Raw genomic sequence first — 23,882 nt, forward strand, 5'->3', positions numbered from 1 at the left:
AGAAAATCTGACGGCTAAATTGTCGATCTTACCTCCTCAGAAGTGCGTCTTCTGTCAGGTAGAACTAACGTGTTGGCATGACTTCCAGGGACTATAGTAGATCCAATACTCATCCTCGGTCCAACTAACATGTAGCGTTTGTCTCCAGATCTGTACTGGATGCTGTGACACAGTGTCCCATCATAATTAGCCTCTTGGAGATATTTAGAAGTATAGTCTGTGGATTTGGAGCACTGCATTGCAATTAGCACGATGACACTGATGATAAATAGAACTGAAACTGCGCCCAAAGTGATCATCAGGTAAAAAGTCACATAATCCTCCTCATCGTCCTTTGCTTCACTTTTGACATCAGAAGCTGCAAAAGCCTCTTTTGGCTCCACAAGTTTAACAATCACAGTAGCTGTTGCTGAGAGTGAAACGTTTCCATTATCCTTCACCAGTATGACCAGTTTATGCTCAGCCTCGTCTGTCTCTGTGAATGAGCGAAGTGTTCTGATCTGTCCTGTGTAGCGGTCCAAACCAAACAGACTGTGGTCAGTAACTTCCTGTAGTGAAAACAGCAACCAGCCATTATATCCTATATCAGCGTCATAGGCTCTGACTTTAGTCACCAAGTGTCCTGCGTTCACGTTGCGTGGAATCTCCTCCACACTTTCAGCAGAACCATTGGAGCTGAGTGGATACAGGATGACTGGAGCGTTGTCGTTCTGATCCAGAATGAACACGTTCACTGTGACGTTGCTTCTGAGTGACGGAGTCCCAGAATCAGTGGCGGCAACTTGGAAATGGAAAGTTTTTAGAGTTTCAAAGTCAAAACTTTTCAGTGCCACAATGTCCCCACTTTCAGAATTAACATTCAGAAAAGGTGTCTGTATATTGGTTCCTTCTTTATCTCTTAAGATTAAATATGAAACAAGTGCATTACTACCTTCGTCAATATCATGGGCAGAGACTGATAATATTTTCTCTCCTGGAATGTTATTTTCTGTTATATAAAAAATATACGGATGTTTATGGAATTCGGGCATGTTGTCATTTATGTCAGACACAAGAACTGGTATAATCTTTTCTGATGATAAAGATGTTTCCCCTGCATCTTTAGCGATGATTCTAACATTGTATCGAGCTTCCTTTTCTCTGTCCAAAATAGTTTTAGTTACTAGAGAATAAGCATTGTTTTGCAAAGAAGGAGTAAGTAAAAACGGAATATCTGGGTTTATGTAACACATAACTTTTCCGTTCAGACCAGAATCAGCATCTTTCACACTAATGAGCGCCACTGTTGTCCCTGGCTTTGAGTCTTCTGGGAGTGCATGAGAAAATGATGTCACCTCTATCTCTGGACTATTGTCATTCATGTCAACCACATTAATTACCACTGTTTTATCTGTCTTCAGTGTGACTGTGCCTTTGTCAGATGCCTGAACATCAACTTCGTATCTGCTACATTCTTCAAAATCTAACACTGCAGTCACAACAATGACACCGGTTACCGGCTTTAAGCTAAAACGTTCACGCACCCGTGCATCCACGTGATTTCCGAATGAATACATAACCTCTCCATTTGAACCCTCATCTAAATCTGTTGCGCTAACTTGGATCACGGTCGTACCAACAGGGGAGTTTTCTTTAATTGACACAGTGTAAGATTCCTGTCTAAAAACTGGCGGGTTATCATTAACATCTGAAACGTTAACAACTATTGTCATGTTACCAGATTTTGGAGGTTTACCTCCATCTAATGCTGTCAGAAGTAACACATGACTTTTAACTGATTCTCTGTCAAGAGGTTTTTCAAGAACTAAACTAGGTGTTTTACGGTCTTCACCACGGTCTTTCACCTCCAAACGGAAATATCCATTTTGACTCAGCTTATATTGTTGAACAGACAATGGGCCACTATCAGCATCACGTGCCTCTTGCAACTGAAATCTCGAACCTGGCAACGCAGATTCAAAAATGTCCAACGTACTTTCATTATGAGCGAAAACTGGCGCATGATCATTTACATCCAATATCTCCACCGCGACGTGATGGATTTCCAGCGGGTTTTGAAGCACTGTTTTTAGATCAAGCACACAAACCTTGCTTCGATCGCAAATTTCCTCTCGATCAAATGTTCTGTCCACATACAAGACGCCATCATTTTGGTTTACTCTAAAGAGAGGCTCTGTAGATCCGTAAACAATACGGATGTCCCTCTGTTTCATCGTAGTCATATCAAGACCTAAATCCTTCGTGATATTTCCAAGAGCTGTTCCCTCGTTAACTTCCTCGAAGACAGAATATCGAAACTGTGCTGAAGAGCTGCTCCAAAATGAAAACAAAGTCAGCGTGAATGTGATCCATTTTATCCACTCGCTGCGTGTTTTAGGCCGCCTTTGTTCCATTTTGAACATTTGCTAAAATTGAAAAAAAAAAACAATTTCGAAATCCTTTACAAACAACGACTTTCATATGCCAATATGGAATTCCCGCAACAAGATAAAACTGCAGCTGTTCTCTGACAGAGAGTTTTCATACAAAATAATAACCCGCATATACAGCAAATGCTTATCATCGGCAGAGAAAGAGGATGGAGCTAGTGAAAATAGCGACAAAAGCTGAAAATATTACTTGTCCTTATACTGACACCAAGTGATCCTCAGCGAAACTGCAGTGACTCAATATAAGGGAAATAATGGTAAATATATCCAAATGCTAAAAGGTAGCAAGTGCGAAAATTTTGTTTGCCTGAAAAGTGAAATGGGTCCCAAAATTTCAGCACAACTTCGCTCAACCTTTGAAAGAACATGGAAGGAGTACGTTCACCACAACTGCATCAGCACCACGGACAGCAATTTTCAGGGTTATGCAACATAAATCTGAAGCACAAAAAAGTAAATAAATAAACAATAAAAAAACTTGCGTTGTTCAAACCACAACCGCAAAAGAATGTCTATCAATGTTTACAAATGAACAACCTAAACATGTATCCAGCAAAGCGCAAATATACAGTCGACTGAAAAAATCCAATACAACTGAAAGTAGCACAAACAACTTATCATTGCCCCAATAGTGAGAGTAATATTTTTTAATCTAATTTGTTGTGACTTAGTCTCACGTGAACATGATCGTTTTTCCAATACGCATTTGAATATGTTCTTTTCACTCATTCTATCACAGCAATAATTAATTTTTCCATCATAAAAATAAAACCCAACAGCTCACACTGACACATAATAAAATGATTATAAACACTTTGGTGATTTAGAGAGTAACGGATTAAACCAGATAATATGGGGTTACACTGGAAAACACCTGTACAGCATAGTTTATCTTACCTCTTCAGATGTTCTCCTCCTATCAGGTAGCACGAGTGTATTTGCATGACTTCCAGGTACTATAGTAGATCCAATACTCATTCTGGGTCCAACTAACATGTAGCGTTTGTCTCCAGATCTGTACTGGATGCTGTGACACAGTGTCCCGTCATAATTAGGCTCTTGCAGATATTTAGAAGTATAGTCTGTGGATTTAGAGCACTGCATTGCAATCAGCACGATGATACTGATGATAAACAGAATTGAAACAGCACCCAGAGTGATCATCAGGTAAAAAGTCACATCATTACCCTCATCATCCTGTACTGCACTTTTAACATCAGAAGCCGCAAAAGCCTCTTTTGGCTCCACCAGTTTAAGAATCACAGTAGCTGTTGCTGAAAGTGAAACGTTGCCATTATCCTTCACCAGTATGATCAGTTTATGCTCAGCCTCGTCTGTCTCTGTAAATGAGCGAAGTGTTCTGATCTGTCCTGTGTAGCGGTCCAAACCAAACAGACTGTGATCAGTAACTTCCTGTAGTGAAAACAGCAACCAGCCATTATATCCTATATCAGCGTCATAGGCTCTGACTTTAGTCACCAAGTGTCCTGCGTTCACGTTGCGTGGAATCTCCTCCACACCTTCAGTAGAACCATTGGAGCTGAGTGGATACAGGATGACTGGAGCGTTGTCGTTCTGATCAAGAATAAACACGTTCACTGTGACGTTGCTGCTGAGTGACGGAGTCCCAGAATCAGTGGCGACAACTTGGAACTGGAAAGTTTTCAGAGTTTCAAAGTCGAAACTTTTAAGCGCCACGATGTCTCCAGTTTCAGAATTGACATTTAGGAATGATGTCACAGTCTGTTCGTTACCTGCCGTTCTCATAAAGCTATATGCAATTTGAGAATTTTCTCCTTCATCGCGGTCTCCTGCTCGCACCGAAAACACAGAGGTTCCTGGTGGGTTATTTTCTGAGATGTAAAACGCATAAGGGCTCTGCAAAAACTCGGGACTGTTGTCATTTGCATCTAAAATATTTAGACGTATTGTCCTTTGTGATTTTAATGCAGGTGTACCTGCGTCCTTAGCTATTATAGTGAGATCATAAACAGATTTTTCTTCTCTGTCCAGCTCAGATTTGGTGACTACGGCAAACATGTTATCTTGAAATGATGGAGTTAATTTAAATGGCTCGTCATCAGCCACATAGCTTATTATTTTTCCATTAACACCAGAATCTAAATCTGTAATACTTATAAGTGCCACTGTTGTTCCTGGTCTGGAGTCTTCTGAAACTGCACTTGATAGAGAGGCAACTTCAATAACAGGAGGATTGTCGTTAACGTCTGTAATTTTAATAATAACACTTTTATACGTTTTCAATGGAACACTTCCTTTGTCAGAGGCCTGTATATCAATATCATAACTGTCTTTTTCTTCGAAGTCCACGTGTCCTTTAACAGTGATCTCCCCTGTAACAGAGTCGATATTAAATAGCTCTTTAATTTTATCTTTAACGTCACTGCCAAATGAATAAACTACTTCCCCATTAGATCCTGCATCCATATCTGTTGCATTAACTTGGATCACTGTTGTACCCACTGGAGCGTTTTCCTGCAATGACGCCAAATATTTTTCTTTGGTGAATACAGGCATGTTGTCATTCACATCAATGACATCTATGTATATTTCAACTGTGCCTGTCTTTGGTGGAGTTCCTCCATCAATTGCTCTTAGCACAAATCTATGACTATTTTTGGCCTCTCTGTCCAGCTGCCTCTGTAACTGCAATATTGGTGTTTTACCATCTCTACCGCGATCTTTAATTTCTAGTCGAAAATGGTCATTCTGACTGACTGTGTACTGCTGAACCGCGTTTGTGCCACCATCCGGGTCATTGGCCATCTGTAGCTGGTACTGTGCTCCCGGTAAAGCAGATTCTGAGATCTCCAGCCGCTGTATTTTCTCGGGAAATTTGGGAGAGTGGTCGTTTAAATCTACTATCTCAACTGTTACGTAATGTATTTCAAGCGGATTTTCCAGAACTGTTTTGAGGTTGATCAAACATGCATTGTTATCTTTACATACTTGCTCTCGGTCTATTTGCTGTCTAGTATACATGATCCCGTCGTTCTCATTCACCGTAAAAAGAGGTTCAGTCAAGCCGGGCATAATTCGGAATCCCCTCCTTTTCATCACAGACACGTCTATTCCCAAATCCTTGGCTAAATTTCCAACAACACTTCCCTCTTTAAGCTCCTCTGATATCGTATATCTCAGCTGCGCCGAAGCGGAATATACAAATGAAAGCCAAATCCAAACGGCGAGCATTGTGTATCGGTGTTGCCATGAATCCCGTCCTCTTTGTTTCATATCGTCCGGTGTAAATAAAAATCCACTTGCGCCCATGATTCTCCTGTTACCTAGGTTGTTGTCATCACCACACAAAACAAATTCGTTCCTAGGTGTAATGTATGAAACAAAACAATTAAACTGGTCCCCTTTCCGTTCTCCGGACACTTTCGCAAAAATGTCTGGCCCGAATGAAAGGAATAATTTCTGCATCCAAGGGAGGAAGCTGAGACGGTATCAGGCATTATATTGTTAATATACCGCCACCTTGTGAAAAGCACACGAAATTCTCAAGTGATTATAGGATACACTGATGTAAAAGTATCATTTATCTTTAATAATTTTTGTTGCATAAATACCAAGTAGAAGCAACGGATGAATACTGTTTTGCATTAAGTTGAAATTAAATTTATACATATGTAAAAACAAACAAACAAACAAACAAAAAAACATTTCAAATAAATTTATGTTCGTAAATTCGTAAAAGAAGTTATGACAGGAAAATAAATTTAAAAAAAAATCTGCATGTCTTTTCACACTTGGAGTATATAAATAAATATGTTCTTACCTCGTCAGATGTTCTCCTCCTGTGAGGTAGTACTAAAGTGTTTGCATGACTTCCAGGCACAATAGTAGATCCTATACTCATTCTGGGTCCAACTAACATGTACCGTTTATCTCCAGATCTGTACTGGATGCTGTGACATAGTGTCCCATCATAATTAGTTTCTTGTAGATATTTAGAAGTATAGTCTGGGGACTTGGAGCACTGCATTGCAATCAGCACGATGATACTGATGATAAACAGAACTGAAACTGCGCCCAAAGTGATCATCAAGTAAAAAGTCACATCATTCCCCTCATCATCGTTGGCTGCACTTTTAACATCAGAAGCCGCAAAAGCCTCTTTTGGCTCCACAAGTTTAACAATCACAGTAGCTGTTGCTGATAATGAAACGTTGCCATTGTCCTTCACCAGTATGGCCAGTTTATGCTCAGCCTCGTCTGTCTCTGTGAATGAGCGAAGTGTTCTGATCTGTCCTGTGTAGCGGTCCAAACCAAACAGACTCTGGTCAGTAACTTCCTGTAGTGAAAACAGCAACCAGCCATTATATCCTATATCAGCGTCATAGGCTCTGACTTTAGTCACCAAGTGTCCTGCGTTCACGTTGCGTGGAATCTCCTCCACACCTTCAGCAGAACCATTAGAACTGAGTGGATAGAGGATGACTGGAGCGTTGTCGTTCTGATCCAGAATGAACACGTTCACTGTGACGTTGCTGCTGAGTGACGGAGTCCCAGAATCCTTTGCGACAACATGGAACTGAAAAGTCTTCAGAGTTTCAAAGTCAAAACTCTTTAGCGCTGCTATTTGTCCATTTTCTGAGTTGATATTTAAAAATGCTGTCACATCGTCTTTACTCCCGTCTCTCACAATATGATAAGAAATTGCTTCATTTTCGTTCATATCAATGTCTGTCGCACTTACAGAAAATATTGTTCCCCCAGCAGCATTATTTTCTGATAAATAAAACTGCAATGTACTTTTCTCGAAACGAGGACTGTTGTCATTCACATCGGAAACCTGAATACTGAGTGATTTCACCGTATATAATGGTGGATTACCGCAATCACTGGCTTGTATTAATATTTCGTACAGAGAAACCTTCTCTCTATCTAAATTTTCTTTTGTAACAAGTGAATATATGTTTTCCTTATAGGATGGCTTCAATTCAAAAGGTACATCATTAAGTATACGTGAAATAATCTTTCCATTAACACCCGAGTCTTTATCTGTCACACTGATAAGGGAAATCGCTGTCCCTGGTTTTGAATCTTCTGATATTGTGTTTGAAAGAGATGTGACGTCTATCTTTGGTGAGTTATCGTTTACATCTTTTATCTTCACAACCACTCTACACCTCCCCGTTAAAGGAGGCGTTCCCTTGTCTGATGCTTCAATGTCAATTTTGTAGATTTCAGATTCCTCAAAGTCCAATTCTGTTTTTAATTTGATTTGACCTGTTAACTTTTCTAATTCAAATATGCTGTAAAGTTTAGGTGCCAATGTGTTAGCAATGCTGTATTCTATTTCTCCATTTGTTCCCTCATCTGGATCTGTGGCATTAACTCTTGTAACAATAGTTCCTATTGAAGCATTTTCGTATATCTGTATTTGGTAAACGTCCTGGCTGAAGTATGGACGATTATCGTTGATGTCAAGAACAGTGACTGAAACATTAAGCGTCCCTGTTCTCGGAGGTTTTCCTCCATCTTTTGCTGTAACAAACAATAACAGCTTCTTATATTGTTCCCGATCTAGAGGCTTCTTTAGCACTAAAAATGGTACTTTGTCTTCATCGCTCTGACTTAAATCTATATCAAAATAGTCATTTAATGATAACGCGTATGATCGTATTGAATTCACTCCTGCATCGGGGTCACGGGCCATTGGCAGCTGAAATCGTGTACCTACGGCAGTATGTTCAGCTATTTGAAAATGTTGCTCTGCTTTTGTAAAATTTGGGGAGTGATCATTGATATCCGTAATTTCAACTGCAACGTGATGCATCTCCAACGGATTTTCAACAATAATTTTAAGCTCCAGGAGGCACGCGCCTTCACCATGACAAAGCTCCTCTCTGTCAAATTTTCTACGAACCTGTAAAGCTCCGTTATCCAAATTAACATCAAACAATGTGTTTTCGGATCCGGTAACAACCCGTAGCCGTCGATCCGTTAAATGTGATTTCTCCAGACCAAGATCCTTCGCAATATTTCCAATGACGGTTCCCTCTTTAACCTCCTCCGGAACAGAGTACCTCAGTTGAGCCGCAGCCTGCTTCGCGAAAATCAGCAGAAGATGTAAAAGAAAAACATGCCGACGGCAGTCATTCGATCTTTTCCTGTTTCCCATCGTTATTTAGCCTCACACGCGCTTCCGGTGTATCATTTGTGACAGTTATTATGTTCTATATGAAATCCCGACACGGACTCTTAAATCTCCCTTTCTTTCATCAAAACTGCCCTGCGTGGTGGAAGAGCAAACAAAAGGCTTGGTCTCATAAGGGAATCTCTGTGGTGATAAGGTTATATTGCAACGACACCTTGTGGACCAACATAGTTTATTTTATCTATGGAAATTGCAAACTGACACAGCTTTGTTTTCTTTCCTTTCGTTAAATAAACACATTGAGGCAAAAAAGTGAACATTGAAATGCATGAATCATTAAACATACATCATTGCGGGTGAATTTTTGTGTAGTCGTGACCTTAACAGCTTCTTTATTCACCGTAAAGAAATAACACAAAAACATCAGTGTGTTATGTAAAATATTTTACTCAAACCAAATCTATGTAAACTACTCTTTCTCTCTCCAACACTGTCTTCTATAAAGGCAATTGAATTCAGAACCACGGACAGCTAATCATGCTATTTCCACACTCTACCCAGTGAAAATAAATATGTTCTGTTAAAGCATTGCAATGTTTTAACATTTCTTGAAACTAGCTAAATTATTTAGAAAATGATAGGAAATATGAGTGTACGTCAAAATGTATGTTTACACCTTTTTAAAAAAATACTAACTTAAGCGTTTTGTGGGGAATTAGACAGATTTCATCAAGCAAGATCTAAAGAATAAGTGGATAAGTATGTATTTAGAACACAAACTATAATTAACTGAACAATGTTTAGAATTAAATACATTTTTAGTAAATTTAAAAAAAAATGTTTTAAATGCTTTAAGCTAAATAATATTGTTTTAAAAAGCAGTCAAGTATTCTGATAACTGCATAAACAAGAAGCCTGCATTGAGATGTATATATATGTAAAACAGTAAATGAACACTGATAGACTCTTCAGTCAAAGAGCACAAATTTCAAGTCTAAAACTTTTTTATTCGGAATCTATTATTGCAATGAATTTACGGAGGGAATCAGTCGCATGAAAAGTAAAGGAAAGGAGTCAAAACTGAAATAAGCCAAAGTTTCCAAATGCACAGGCTGCCACTTCAGATGTGTACTTTCAGGTAGTACCAGTATATTTGTATTATTTTTCGATACCATAATACATTACATGCGGATCTGGGGTTCAATTAACATGTAGTTTGTCTGCCGATCTAAGATGTGTGCTGTAGCACAATGTCCTATCTTTGTTAATCAACTAAACTGGTCCCTTTTCAGTTCTCAAGACATCATCAACAAACTGTGTATGTTGAATAAAAGAGATTATTTCTGTATCCCAAACATGCAGAGGAGAATGTATCAATCATTATGTTATCAGTGTAATGACACCTTGTGAAAAATGCAGGAAATGATCTATTAATTAAATTAAATGGAAATGTATAAATATCTTTTTCAATCTCTAGTCAAATTTTCTTTATCAATACCAAAGAGAAGCAACAGACCCACAATGCTTTATATTGTATTGCAACAAAAATTAGAGCACTTTGCAAATATCATTCTGGTTCTCATTTTTCAAAATGAAATAGAAAATACAGCATTTCTTTCCAAACATCAAATGAATTAATAGATATGTTCTTACCTCCTGAGAGGTTCTCCGCCTGTCTGGAAGCATAAGTGTGTTTGCATGACTTCCAGGTACTATAGTAGATCCAATACTCATTCTGGGTCCTACTAACATGTAGCGTTTGTCTCCAGATCTGTACTGGATGCTGTGACACAGTGTCCCATCATAATTAGTCTCTTGGAGATATTTAGATGTATAGTCTGTGGATTTGGAGCACTGCATTGCAATCAGTACGATGATACTGATGATAAACAGAACTGAAACTGCGCCCAAAGTGATCATCAGGTAAAAAGTCACATCATTACCTTCATCATCCTGTGCTGCACTTTTAACATCAGAAGCCGCAAATGCCTCTTTGGGCTCCACCAGTTTAACAATCACAGTAGCTGTTGCTGAGAGTGAAACGTTCCCATTATCCTTCACCAGTATGACCAGTTTATGTTCAGCCTCGTCCGTCTCTGTGAATGAGCGAAGTGTTCTGATCTGTCCTGTGTAGCGGTCCAAACCAAACAGACTGTGGTCAGTAACTTCCTGCAGTGAAAACAGCAACCAGCCATTATATCCTGTATCAGCGTCATAGGCTCTGACTTTAGTCACCAAGTGTCCTGCGTTCACGTTGCGTGGAATCTCCTCCGCACCTTCAGCAGAACCATTGGAGCTGAGTGGATACAGGATGACTGGAGCGTTGTCGTTCTGATCCAGAATGAACACGTTCACTGTGACGTTGCTGCTGAGTGACGGAGTCCCAGAATCAGTGGCGACAACTTGGAACTGGAAAGTTTTCAGAGTTTCAAAATCAAAACTCTTTAGCGCTGCTATTTGTCCATTTTCTGAGTTGATATTTAAAAATGCCGTCACATCATCTCTGCTCCCTTCTCTCACAATATAATAGGAAATAGCTGCATTTTCGTTCATATCAATGTCTGTCGCGCTTACAGAAAATACAGTTGCCCCAGCGGCATTATTTTCTGATAAATAGAACTGCAATGAGCTTTTCTCGAAACGAGGACTGTTGTCATTCACATCTGAAACCTGAATACTGAGTGTTTTCACCGTAGATAATGGTGGGTTACCGCAATCACTGGCTTGTATTAATATTTCGTAAAGAGAAACCTTCTCTCTATCTAAATTTTCTTTTGTAACAAGTGAATACATGTTTTCCTTATAGGATGGCTTCAATTCAAAAGGCACATCATTAAGTATACGTGAAATAATCTTTCCATTAACACCCGAGTCTTCATCAGTTACACTGATAAGGGAAATCGTAGTTCCCGGTTTTGAATCTTCTGATATTGTATTTGACAGAGATGTGACATCTATCTTTGGTGAGTTATCGTTTACATCTTTTATCTTCACAACCACTCTACACCTCCCTGTTAGAGGAGGCGTTCCCTTGTCTGATGCTTCAATGTCAATTTTGTACATTTCAAATTCCTCAAAATCAAGAAGCGCTTTTAATTTAATTTCCCCTGTTAATGAATTAATTTCAAATGTTTCATGTATTTTGCGTTGTAAAGCCTTAGCAATACTGTATTTAATTTCTCCGTTATTTCCCTCGTCTGGATCTGTTGCAGAAACTTGTGCGACAACAGTACCAACTGATACATTTTCATATATCTCTACTTGGTAAACGTTCTGGCTGAAGGATGGACGGTTATCGTTAATATCAAGCACAGTGACTGAAACATTAAGTGTCGCTGATCTCGGAGGTTTTCCCCCATCAATTGCTGTGACTATCAGCGGAATTCTCTTTGCATTTTCCCTGTCCAGTGGCTTCTTTAGCACTAAATATGGTATTTTGTCTTCGTCGCTTTGACTTACATCTATATCAAAATAATAATTTGATGATAAAGTGTACGTGCGGATTGAATTCACGCCTACGTCGGGGTCAGTGGCCGCTTGCAGCTGAAATCGTGTTTCGACAGCCGTATGTTCTGCTATTTCAAAATGTTGCTGTTTATCTACGAAACTGGGGGAGTGATCATTTACATCTGTCACTTCCACAACAACGTGGTGCATTTCTAGCGGGTTTTCAACAATCATCTTTAGCTCCATTAAGCATGCACCACCACCGTGACATAGCTCTTCTCTGTCAATTTTTCTACGAACCTGTAAGGCGCCGTTATTCGTGTTAACACTGAAAAAAGTATTTTCAGATCCCGAAACAATACGCAGGCGTCGATCAGTTAAATGTGCTTTCTCCAGGCCAAGATCCTTGGCAATATTTCCAACGACGGTTCCCTCTTTCACCTCCTCTGGAACGGAGTACCTCAGTTCGGCCGCAGCCTGCTTCGCGAAAATCAGTAGAAGATATAAAAGAAAAACTGGCCAATTGTGGTCACTCGATCGGCTCCAGGTCGCCATTATTTCCCCAGGATATCACGTTTTCCTCCTTATGTCCATGGATTCATTTTGTAATTCAGATAGTGGGCGAGGATTTCTATAGTTTACCGTTCTTCCACCTTCCGCTATGGAGCAGCAAACAAAAGATTTGATGAAAGACAGTCTAGGGACAGTCTAAATCAGGAAGGTTGTATTGCAACGACACCAAGTGGACATTGCAGACCAGTTTTTGAATAAGCTTTGAGTCCTGTAATATGTTGCTTAAAGATACGTGTTCCGTAGATCCAAAAGTCAATGCAGGAATACAACTACTAAACATTCAAATTAATCTAGTTGATGCCTAAAGCCAAAGATACATATGTTCTCCATTACCTTAAGAAACATGCTTTTTTTGTTTTCTTTCGTTTTATTTACAACTTGGAATATGTATTCAGATCTGTGAAATGTAAACCGTCATTCATTTTAACCTCATTGCATTGAAGTGATGTAATTCAGCACCATAGACAGCTAATGTCTCTTACTACACAGTTGCGTTTCTCAACCAGTGTGTTACTTGATCATTTAAACAATTGTTAAAGTAAAAATCTCAAAAATCCTAAAATGTATTATCTATAACCTGTTTGAAAATGTACCTTGATTAATTGAAGTGTACCTAACACATGTAAAATAAAATAATTACAAATGTTGATTGATATCTGTCAGAGTGATTTTATTCATTAATAAAAATCAACACTTCAAGGACGTGGAAAATGTGAAAAACGAAACTTCAGAACCTGTCAGCAAGTGACAATAAGAGGCATGACTTTAACCGTGTTCTGACCCAGTCCACCCGGCCAGATTTTGCTCTATTAGCACATCCTGCTCGGTTCTTGCCCGTTTTCTACTCACTTCAGGTGTAATACAAGCCGAGTCAAGCCGCATATTGCATGCAAGGGATTTGACTGACAGCAGATTCAACTCATTGACTGGCCCGTGATTTAGGTCACAACAGAATAGAAACATCTTAACCAAAACAATGGACCACCAGACATACCGTCTGGTGTCACAGAGCTGCTCAGTGTTTCGGAGCCTAATTATGAGCAAAATGGAGCAAAATAATAGACTAATCTCAACTGTTCTCTTTATGTTTGAGTCAGCAGTGGATTCCTATAAAAGAAAATTTTAAAAAATCTGGCTTCATTTGAGCTCTTCAAAACTACAACTTTCTCCATTGCTGAGTATACCTGCAAACTCGGAGAATCGACTACAGCTTTTGCGAAATCACATCCCTCCCGAATTATCGTATTCACACCCACTATACAAAGAAACAGAGCGTAACGGTTTTTAAAAAAAATATTGACAGTTTGCAGTTTGCACTGTTACGCAAGACATATTTGGCAGTTTAAAACCTGTGCATATCAAGCACAAGAAGACAAACTGGTACGACATTATGAATATATATATATATATATATATATATATATATATATATATATATATATATATATATATATATATATATATATATATATATATATATATTTTTTTTATATATATATATATATATATATATATATATATATATATATATATATATATATATATATATATATATATATATATATATATATAAATTCCCTTCTCACCCTCCGCGGGTGGTCTCTTTCATCCTCTGAGCTCGGGTCCTCTCTACCAGAGGCCTGGGAGCTTGAGGGTTCTGCGCAGTATCTTGGCTGTGCCTAGATGTGCAGTTCTGAAACTGCGCCCAGAGTGATCATCAGGTAAAATGTCACATGATCATCGTCATCATCCTTTGCTGCACTTTTAACATCAGAAGCCGCAAAAGCCTCTTTTGGCTCCACAAGTTTAACAATCACAGTAGCTGTTGCTGAGAGTGAAACGTTCCCATTATCCTTGACCAGTATGACCAGTTTATGCTCAGCCTCGTCTGTCTCTGTGAATGAGCGAAGTGTTCTGATCTGTCCTGTGTAGCGGTCCAAACCAAACAGACTGTGATCAGTAACTTCCTGTAGTGAAAACAGCAACCAGCCATTATATCCTATATCAGCGTCATAGGCTCTGACTTTAGTCACCAAGTGTCCTGCGTTCACGTTGCGTGGAATCTCTTCCACACCTTCAGCAGAACCATTGGAGCTGAGTGGATACAGGAGGACTGGAGCGTTGTCGTTCTGATCCAGGATGAACACGTTCACTGTGACATTGCTGCTGAGTGACGGAGTCCCAGAATCAGTGGCGACAACTTGGAACTGGAAAGTTTTCAAAGTTTCAAAGTCGAAACTTTTGAGCGCAAATATTTGCCCGGTATCAGAATTCACATTTAAGAAGCTCGTTACGTCATTTTGTCTGACTATATTATATATTACAGCTGCGTTTTGATTTACGTCGTTATCTGTCGCACTGACTGAGAAAACTGAAGCACCAGCAACGTTGTTCTCTCTCAGGTAAAATTGTAACGGGTTTTGGGAGAATTGTGGACTGTTATCATTCACATCTGATATTTGAATTCTGAGAATTTTAATCGCAGATAATGGAGGTTCTCCGCAATCCGTTCCTTTTATTGTAATTTCGTATTGTTGGTCTTTTTCTCTGTCCAGAAATTCTTTGGTGACAACGGAATAAATGTTCTCCTTGTAGGAAGGCTTTAGCTCAAATGGGACATTGCCGTCTATCTGCACTATTACCTTTCCGTTAACACTTGAATCTTTGTCCGTTACACTAACAAGTGAAATCACCGTACCAGGCTTTGAATCTTCAGAGACGGTGTCTGAAAGTGAAGTGACCTCTATTTCTGGAGCGTTATCATTCACGTCTTTTATCTTTATAATAACTCTGCATCTCCCTATAAGTGGAGGTTGCCCTTTGTCAGATGCTTGAACATCTAGTTTGTAAGTGTCAGAATCCTCAAAATCTAGAGCATTTTCTAGTGTTATTGCTCCACTCACGCTATCTAACCGGAATACTTCATATGCTTTACGCGGCAGTGTTTTGCTAAGGTTGTACTCTATCTCCCCGTTTGTACCTTCGTCTGGATCTGTTGCATTTAACGTTGTAAGAGTTGTGCCAACTAATGCATTCTCTTGAATTTCAATTTGATAAATCTCTTTATTGAATGCCGGGCGATTGTCATTACTATCAAGGACAATAATGGAAATATTAAGCGTCGCCGATTTTGGAGGTTTGCCTCCATCAGCCGCTGTTAAAATAAACACGTGCTTTTTCTTTTGTTCTCTGTCTAATGATTTTTTTAATACTAAATATGGCACTTTCTCCTCCTCACTCTGGATTACCTCAATATCAAAATGATCATTTGACGTTAATGTGTACGTGCGGATGGAGTTTATTCCAGCATCCGGATCGCGGGCCGCATCCAACTGAAATCTTGTTCCTAGTGATGACTGTTCTCCTATTTCAAACGTTTGTTCGTTTTCAGAAAAGCTGGGATAATGATCATTTACATCTGCTATATCGACAACAACATGATGCATCTCCAAGGGGTTTTCAACGAGGATTTTCAGCTCCATTAGGCATGCGCCGCTACCGTGACAAATCTCCTCTCTGTCAATTTTTCTACGAACCTGTAAAGCACCGTTGTCTGAATCCACCTCAAAATACGCCTCCTTGGATCCAGGCACAACACGAAATCGACGATCAACCAATGAGGCTTTATCCAAACCAAGATCTTTTGCAATGTATCCCACAGCGGTTCCTTCGTTTACCTCCTCTGGGATTGAGTACCTCAGTTCAGCCAGAACTTGTTCCGCGACAATCAGCAGTACGGCTAAATAAAAACCAAACCAGCCACGGTTAGACGATCTAAACAGTCTCTCCATTGTTTCCAGCCCCACACTTCCACTTTTGTTCTTTTTCTATATCAGTCCCAGTTTCCAAATCCGATGCAAATGTGATACCACCCGTCCGTTCCTCTTATGTTGCCTACATCTCCGGCTAAAAGCTACCTAACAAAAGATTTTACTAGTGGGAGGAACCATGACTCTTAACGGTTTGCTGTGTTGTGGTGACACCAAGTGGGAAACATTGCATACTATTTAATTTAGTCCGCTAATAGTACAATCATGCAAGTGTAAAAGTGTACATCATAATCCCTCCTTACTTGCACATAATAGTAAAGGACTTAAGAAAAAAAAGAGCCACATACTTGTGTCAGAAAAGGTGTATGATAAGAAATAGTTCAGATGCTGCAAATATGAAGGTTAAGAGGTTATTTATAAATTCGGTAAAGTAGTTTAAGTTGTGACTAGAAGGCATATTGCCAATGCATAAATCGCATCAATACAACTAAATCAAACAACACAACACAAGATATTAGTTTAACTGCTCTTTCAGTTTCAGCAAACATTCCCAAAGACCTCCAACATGAAATTGTTTGACAGGTGTGTTTACACAGAATAGTTCGTACTCCAATACTAGGTGACAAAACAAACTACACTAAAACAAATAAAAAAAGAAATTCAATACATCTCTATGGCAGGGTAACCAATCACTACAAGTATACGTTATTATAAAGTCACTAATGATGTAATCTTTCCGATGGGATGCCGCAAACGCTTCCAAATTAAAGGAGAATAAATTACATTGCCTACCTCTTCAGATTTTCTCCTGTCAGGTAGCACCAGTGTATTTGCATGGCTTCCAGGTACTATAGTAGATCCAATACTCATTCTGGGTCCAACTAACATGTAGCGTTTGTCTCCAGATCTGTACTGGATGCTGTGACACAGTGTCCCATCATAATTAGTCTCTTGGAGATATTTAGAAGTATAATCTGTAGATTTGGAGCTCGGACGCCTCGATGACCAGTTTAAAACCATCATTTAGCTCATAATCCCAGTCAATTTGTTTAGCTCAAAAAGGTAATACACGTTTTTCCTCAAAGTTTTTGCAAAACTGTATTCAATTTCTCCATTGGTACCTTCATCGGGATTCTCAGCGTTTATGACAAATACAAAACTTCCAACTGGAAGATATTCTTCAACTGAAATTTGGTATGTATCTTGAAAAAATTTAGGACGGTTTATGTCCAGAACTATAACCGAGACATTTAGTGTCCCTGATCTTGAAGGTTTGCCTCCGTCTAATGCGGTAACCACTAGAGAATGTTTATCTTTTTGTTCCCTGTCTAAAGCTTTTCTCAGTACTAAAATTTGTAATTTGTCCTCGTCAATTTCACTGATGTCTATTTCAAAGTGATCATTTTGCGTTAGAGTATATATACTCGTTTAGCCAATTTATTTTCATTTACCCCTGTGAGAATTACAAGAAAATAAAAATAAATAAATAAACGTGTGTAAAAAAAATATTGATATGCAAGCATTACCTCTTCAGATGTTCTCCTCCTATCAGGTAGCACTAGTGTGTTTGCATGACTTCCAGGTACTATAGTAGATCCAATACTCATTCTGGGTCCAACTAACATGTAGCGTTTGTCTCCAGATCTGTACTGGATGCTGTGACACAGTGTCCCATCATAATTAGGCTCTTGAAGATATTTAGAAGTATAGTCTGTAGATTTGGAGCACTGCATTGCAATCAGCACGATGATACTGATGATGAAAAGAACTGAAACTGCGCCCAGAGTGATCATCAAATAAAAAGTCACATTATCCTCCTCTTCATCGTTTGCTGCACTTTTAACATCAGAAGCCGCAAAAGCCTCTTTTGGTTCCACAAGTTTAACAATCACAGTAGCTGTTGCTGAGAGTGAAACGTTTCCATTATCCTTCACCAGTATGACCAGTTTATGTTCAGCCTCGTCTGTCTCTGTGAATGAGCGAAGTGTTCTGATCTGTCCTGTGTAGCGGTCCAAACCAAAAAGACTGTGGTCAGTAACTTCCTGCAGTGAAAACAGCAACCAACCATTATATCCTATATCAGCGTCATAGGCTCTGACTTTAGTCACCAAGTGTCCTGCGTTCACGTTGCGTGGAATCTCCTCCACGCCTTCAGCAGAACCATTGGAGTTGAGTGGATACAGGATGACTGGAGCGTTGTCGTTCTGATCCAGAATGAACACGTTCACTGTGACGTTGCTGCTGAGTGACGGAGTCCCAGAATCAGTGGCGACAACTTGGAACTGGAAAGTTTTCAGAGTTTCATAGTCGAAACTCTTTAGCGCAAATATTTCTCCATTTTCTGAGTTGATGTTTAAAAAGGCTGCTATACTATTTTCATTTATTTCTCTACGGATACTGTATGAAATGGCTGCGTTTTCGTTCAAGTCATTGTCTGTGGCGCTAACAGAGAATATTGAACCTCCGGCAACGTTATTTTCCGCTATGTAAATTTGTAATACGCTGTAGGAAAACCTAGGAATGTTGTCATTTATATCTGAAACTTCAATTTTTATGCTTGTAATAGTAGATAATGGAGGGTCACCACAGTCAGTGATTTTTATTTGGATGTCATAATGTGAAACCTCCTCTCTGTCCAAATTATCTTTGACAACAACTGAATATATGTTTTCTTTATAAGACGGCTTTAATTCAAAAGGTACATCATTTATTATATTTGCTAATATTTTTCCATTCATACCGGAATCTTTATCGGAAAAACTAAGTAATGATATAATTGTCCCCCGTTTTGAATCTTCGGATACAGTATTTGATAGGGACGTGATTTGAATTTCTGGTGGATTATCATTTACGTCTAAAATCTTTAATATCAGCCGACACTCACCCGTTAATGGAGGTGTCCCTTTGTCTGAAGCCTCAACATCCAGTTCATACAAATTTTTTTCTTCATAATCCACTAAACCCTTTACAATTATTTCTCCTTTTACTTTGTCCAATTCAAAAATATCAAAGACTTTGCGCAATAATGTTTTTCCAAGGTTGTACTCAATTTCCCCGTTGACGCCTTCATCGACATCAGTCGCATTCATCCTAAACACTGTTGTGCCGAGAGGAATATTTTCTTCTATTGACAATTGATAAATCTCCTGACTGAATACTGGACGGTTATCATTGTTGTCCAAAACAATAATGATAATATTTAATTTCCCGGACTTCGGAGGTTTACCTCCATCGACAGCTGTCACTACTAATTCGTGTTTGGTTTTTTGTTCCCTGTCTAACGATTTCTTTAGGATCAAAAATGGAATCATTCCCGTATCACTTTGACGTATATTTATGTCAAAATATTCATTCGCCGTTAAAGTGTATGTACGAACTGAGTTTATTCCGGCGTCTGGATCGTGAGCATTGTGTAGCTGGAATCGCCTTCCAGGAAGCGTATGTTCCGCTATTTCTATTGTCTGCTGTTTTTCAGGAAAACTAGGAAAATTATCATTAACATCAATAATTTCTACTGTGACGTAGTGCATTTCCAACGGGTTTTCAACAAGGATTTTTTGCTCTACTAGACATGAACCGCTATCTTTACAGAGCTCCTCCCGGTCAATATGGCTAATGACATATAGCGCCCCATTACTCTGGTTTACTTCAAATATAGGATCCTTACTTTCAGGTACAACACGAAATCGGCGTTCAGTTAAAAAGCTGATATCCAGTCCGAGGTCCTTTGCAACATTGCCAACAACAGTTCCGTCTTTTACCTCCTCTGGAACCGAGTACCGTATCTGAGCAGAAGCTTCTTTCCATAATAAAAGGAGCAAAGCAAAATCAAAAGTCAGCCAGAAGCCATCTCTTCTCCGAGATTTCCTGAAGCAGTCCATCTTAATACAGCGATACGTGCAATCCCAGTTGACTGTTAGTTCATTAAACGACTGTAGCAATATCTCAAGCTTAGCAAGCTTACAGAATCAAAAGCCTTTTTTATAGAGTCGCGTGGCTTATTGTCCTGGTGCGAAACACTGAGACAAAAAAAGAAAAGGGGTGGGAAGGATTGGTTAAGGATTTTCCAAACGGATAGTGACACCCAGAGGTTTTCAGTGAGAACAAACATGATTTGTATGATTATTAACATATGTACATATAAAGTCATATTAAAAGAAGTGACTTTGGGTGTCTTGAATCACGCATTCAGTTATTGTCTGTGTGTTCACTGTTGCTTTGTAATATTCCACAGCTAGTGAAAACTGTGTAAATCACTTTTTGTAGAGCACCTTGATTTCAGCACCATGGACAGCAATGACCGCACCGACCAAAACATGGTTACAACCACGTGGAATTAGCTGTATTTGGGTTTTGTTGAAAACAAACAAACATACAAATAAAATACAAACAAAACACAACGACCAAACAAAAAAAAAACTTGAAAACTGGTAAGTATGGAGCAGAAAATACTTGGATTATGTCAAAATTTCTATGTCAAAGTAAACATTTTCTCTTTTCTAAAACATCCATAAAATACAGCAAAATGATGATAAAAGCAGTTATTAAACTTACCTCCTCAGATGTTCTTCTCCTGTCAGGTAGCACTAGTGTGTTTGCATGACTTCCAGGTACTATAGTAGATCCTATGCTCATCCTCGGTCCAACTAACATGTACCGTTTGTCTCCAGATCTGTACTGGATGCTGTGACACAGTGTCCCATCATAGTTAGTCTCCTGAAGATACTTAGACATATCGTCTGTAGATTTGGAGCACTGCATTGCAAACAGCACGATGATACTGATGATAAAAAGAACTGAAACTGCGCCCAAAGTGATCATCAGGTAAAAAATCACATTGTTATCCTCATCTTCCTTTGATGCACTTTTAACATCAGAAGCCGCAAATGCCTCTTTGGGCTCCACGAGTTTGACAATCACAGTAGCTGTTGCTGAGAGGGAAACGTTTCCATTATCCTTCACCAGTATGACCAGTTTATGCTCAGCCTCATCTGTCTCTGTGAATGAGCGAAGTGTTCTGATCTGTCCTGTGTAGCGGTCCAAACCAAACAGACTGTGATCAGTAACTTCCTGTAGTGAAAACAGCAACCAGCCATTATATCCTATATCAGCGTCATAGGCTCTGACTTTAGTCACCAAGTGTCCTGCGTTCACGTTGCGTGGAATCTCCTCCACACCTTCAGCAGAACCATTGGAGCTGAGTGGATACAGGATGACTGGAGCGTTGTCGTTCTGATCCAGGATGAACACGTTCACTGTGACGTTGCTGCTGAGTGACGGAATCCCAGAATCCTTTGCGACAACTTGGAACTGGAAAGTTTTCAGAGTTTCGAAGTCGAAACTTTTCATTGCTGATATTTGCCCGGTCTCGGCATGTATGTTCAAAAAGGATGTTATTTCCCTTTGACCGTCTTCAGTTTTGAGCAACCGATAGGACAGGACAGAATTTTCGTTCAAGTCATTATCCAGGGCGCTTACAGAAAATATAGATTCACCGGGAGCATTATTTTCTCTTAAGTACAATTCAAGAGGGTTTTGTAAAAACACAGGGGTGTTGTCATTTACATCCGACACCTGAATGATTAAAGTTTTTACAGTGGAGAGAGATGGCTCACCGCAATCAGTAGCTGTTATTGAGATATCATAATATGATAGCGTTTCTCTGTCCAAATTGGCCTTGGTGACTAATGAGTACATATTTTCTTTATATGATGGTTTTAATTCAAAAGGCACGTTATCTGTCAGACGACTACGGACTTTTCCATTAGGACCCGAATCCCTATCAGTAAAACTGATTAGTGCAATCACGGTCCCATGCTTTGAATCCTCCGGGACCAGACTGGATAAAGATGTAATGTCTATTTCTGGCTTATTGTCGTTAACATCTTGGATCTTGATTATCACCCTACAATCAGTGGTCATTGGTGGCTGGCCTTTGTCAGAAGCTTGCACGTCTAATTTGTAAACATTAGCCGTCTCATAATCAATTAATCCGCTGACCCGAATTTCTCCTGTATTTGTATTTAAACTAAATAGTTTTAGCAAGTCAGAATTAATATCAGTCCCAAAGGCATACTCTATGTCAGCGTTAGGTCCCTCGTCTAGATCAGTCGCTTCGACTTTTATTACAACCGTATCTATTGCCGCATTTTCTTGCAAAACAGCAGAATAAACCTCTTTTGAAAAAATAGGTCTGTTATCGTTTGTATCAAGAACCTTCACCGTAACGTTGAGTTGTGCGGATTGTGACGGTGCCCCTCCATCCATAGCAGTTAAGATTAAGCTGTGGTTTGTTTTCTGCTCTCTATCGAGTTGCCTCTGTAAAACTAGGAAGGGGATTTTATCCTCCCCTCTGTCTCGAATTTCCAAATGGAAATTGTCATTTTGGCTCAGTTTATAGCGCTGGATTGAATTTATTCCCACATCTGGATCGTGGGCTCCTGGTAATTGGAATCGGGTTCCTGGAGCTGTCAATTCCGCTATTTCTATTATCTTTTCTTTTTCTGCAAAAGTCGGTGCATGGTCGTTTGCATCTATTATTTCGACAGTGACATAGTGGACCTCAAGTGGATTTTCAACCACAATTTTTAGATCGGCTAGACATGCAATATTTCTGTCACACAGCTGCTCTCGGTCAATATTCTGGTGAGCATATAGAATCCCGTTGTTCGGGTTTACCTCAAACAGCGCGCTGTGAGCTCCGGACACAATGCGAAAACGCCTACTCGCCAGCGTGCTGACATCGAGGCCTAAGTCCTTGGCCACATTTCCGATCACAGCTCCCACTTTAACCCCTTCTGATGTGGAGTATTTAATCTGTGCTAAAATCAGACCTGTATTCCCAAAAAACAGCAACAAAGACAGAGCACGAGACCAATGTATCATTGTGCCGTTTTATACTTTCTATCTGTTGGCATAATCATAAAAATGTCCGTCCACAAATTGCCTTTGCGTAAAACAAATCCAGTATTTCCAAGATAAGATTCCGAGATTGATAATAGCATGGAGAACGTGCGGTTCACTTCCAAATCATCACCAGTCTTTGTCCAAATAGAAAAAAAAGAACTTGCAAGGGGCAGAGCCTGTTGGGATTGAAGGCTAAATTGTTGCCTAATGTAACACTGACACCTAGTGAGTCAATCAATAGACACAATGTCTGATGAGAACAGAGAAAAGATACAAACAATAACGAATAATCAGAGATCTCCGTCTGCAAACGACACGGTTCCCCCAAAATTGACACAATTATTTTCAACTCAAAGTTCTTTCAATTTTAAACAACTTCAGTCTAAAACAATCCTTAAAAAACTAAAGCAAAAAGCAACCAAAGTAACTTATCCTCGCAAAATCCTCACTAACTCGAAGTGAAGTGTTTGCTTTGAACTGATGTTTTGTAAAAGCTTCACATCAAAGCAGGACCATGGACAGCGAAATGAGATTGATATATTTGAAGCACAGGTCCCCAACCCTGCTCCCCAGTGTCCAATGTCCAGCATGTTTTTGGTGTTACACTACTGCTGCACATCTGGTTTAAAT

At 39.3% G+C, this 23,882-nt stretch overlaps 2 protein-coding genes and 5 pseudogenes across 2 annotated transcripts; all 7 read right to left on the minus strand.

The window, feature by feature from the left end:
* Positions 1 to 14: 14 nt before the first annotated feature.
* On the minus strand, positions 15 to 2,741 carry LOC148157083 (protocadherin alpha-8-like). Its single transcript, XM_088009742.1, has one exon. The coding sequence runs from the start codon at positions 2,400 to 2,402 to the stop codon at positions 15 to 17; it is 2,388 nt and encodes a 795-aa protein (XP_087865868.1). The 5' UTR covers positions 2,403 to 2,741.
* Positions 2,742 to 3,238: 497 nt separating this feature from the next.
* On the minus strand, positions 3,239 to 5,876 carry LOC106911044 (protocadherin beta-15-like). Its single transcript, XM_014977779.2, has one exon. The coding sequence runs from the start codon at positions 5,874 to 5,876 to the stop codon at positions 3,318 to 3,320; it is 2,559 nt and encodes an 852-aa protein (XP_014833265.2). The 3' UTR covers positions 3,239 to 3,317.
* A 272-nt stretch (positions 5,877 to 6,148) lies between these two features.
* LOC148157084 (protocadherin alpha-8 pseudogene) lies at positions 6,149 to 8,664 on the minus strand (annotated as a pseudogene).
* A 1,073-nt stretch (positions 8,665 to 9,737) lies between these two features.
* Positions 9,738 to 12,558, minus strand: LOC148157085 (protocadherin alpha-8 pseudogene; annotated as a pseudogene).
* Positions 12,559 to 13,303: 745 nt separating this feature from the next.
* LOC148157086 (protocadherin alpha-3 pseudogene) lies at positions 13,304 to 16,463 on the minus strand (annotated as a pseudogene).
* Positions 16,464 to 17,755: 1,292 nt separating this feature from the next.
* LOC148157087 (protocadherin alpha-8 pseudogene) lies at positions 17,756 to 20,227 on the minus strand (annotated as a pseudogene).
* A 173-nt stretch (positions 20,228 to 20,400) lies between these two features.
* LOC148157088 (protocadherin alpha-3 pseudogene) lies at positions 20,401 to 23,310 on the minus strand (annotated as a pseudogene).
* Positions 23,311 to 23,882: the final 572 nt, after the last annotated feature.

The sequence above is a fragment of the Poecilia mexicana genome, unplaced genomic scaffold (genome assembly GCF_051168715.1).
Source record: "Poecilia mexicana isolate PSO_F unplaced genomic scaffold, ASM5116871v1 scaffold_10, whole genome shotgun sequence".
NCBI lineage: Eukaryota > Metazoa > Chordata > Actinopteri > Cyprinodontiformes > Poeciliidae > Poecilia > Poecilia mexicana.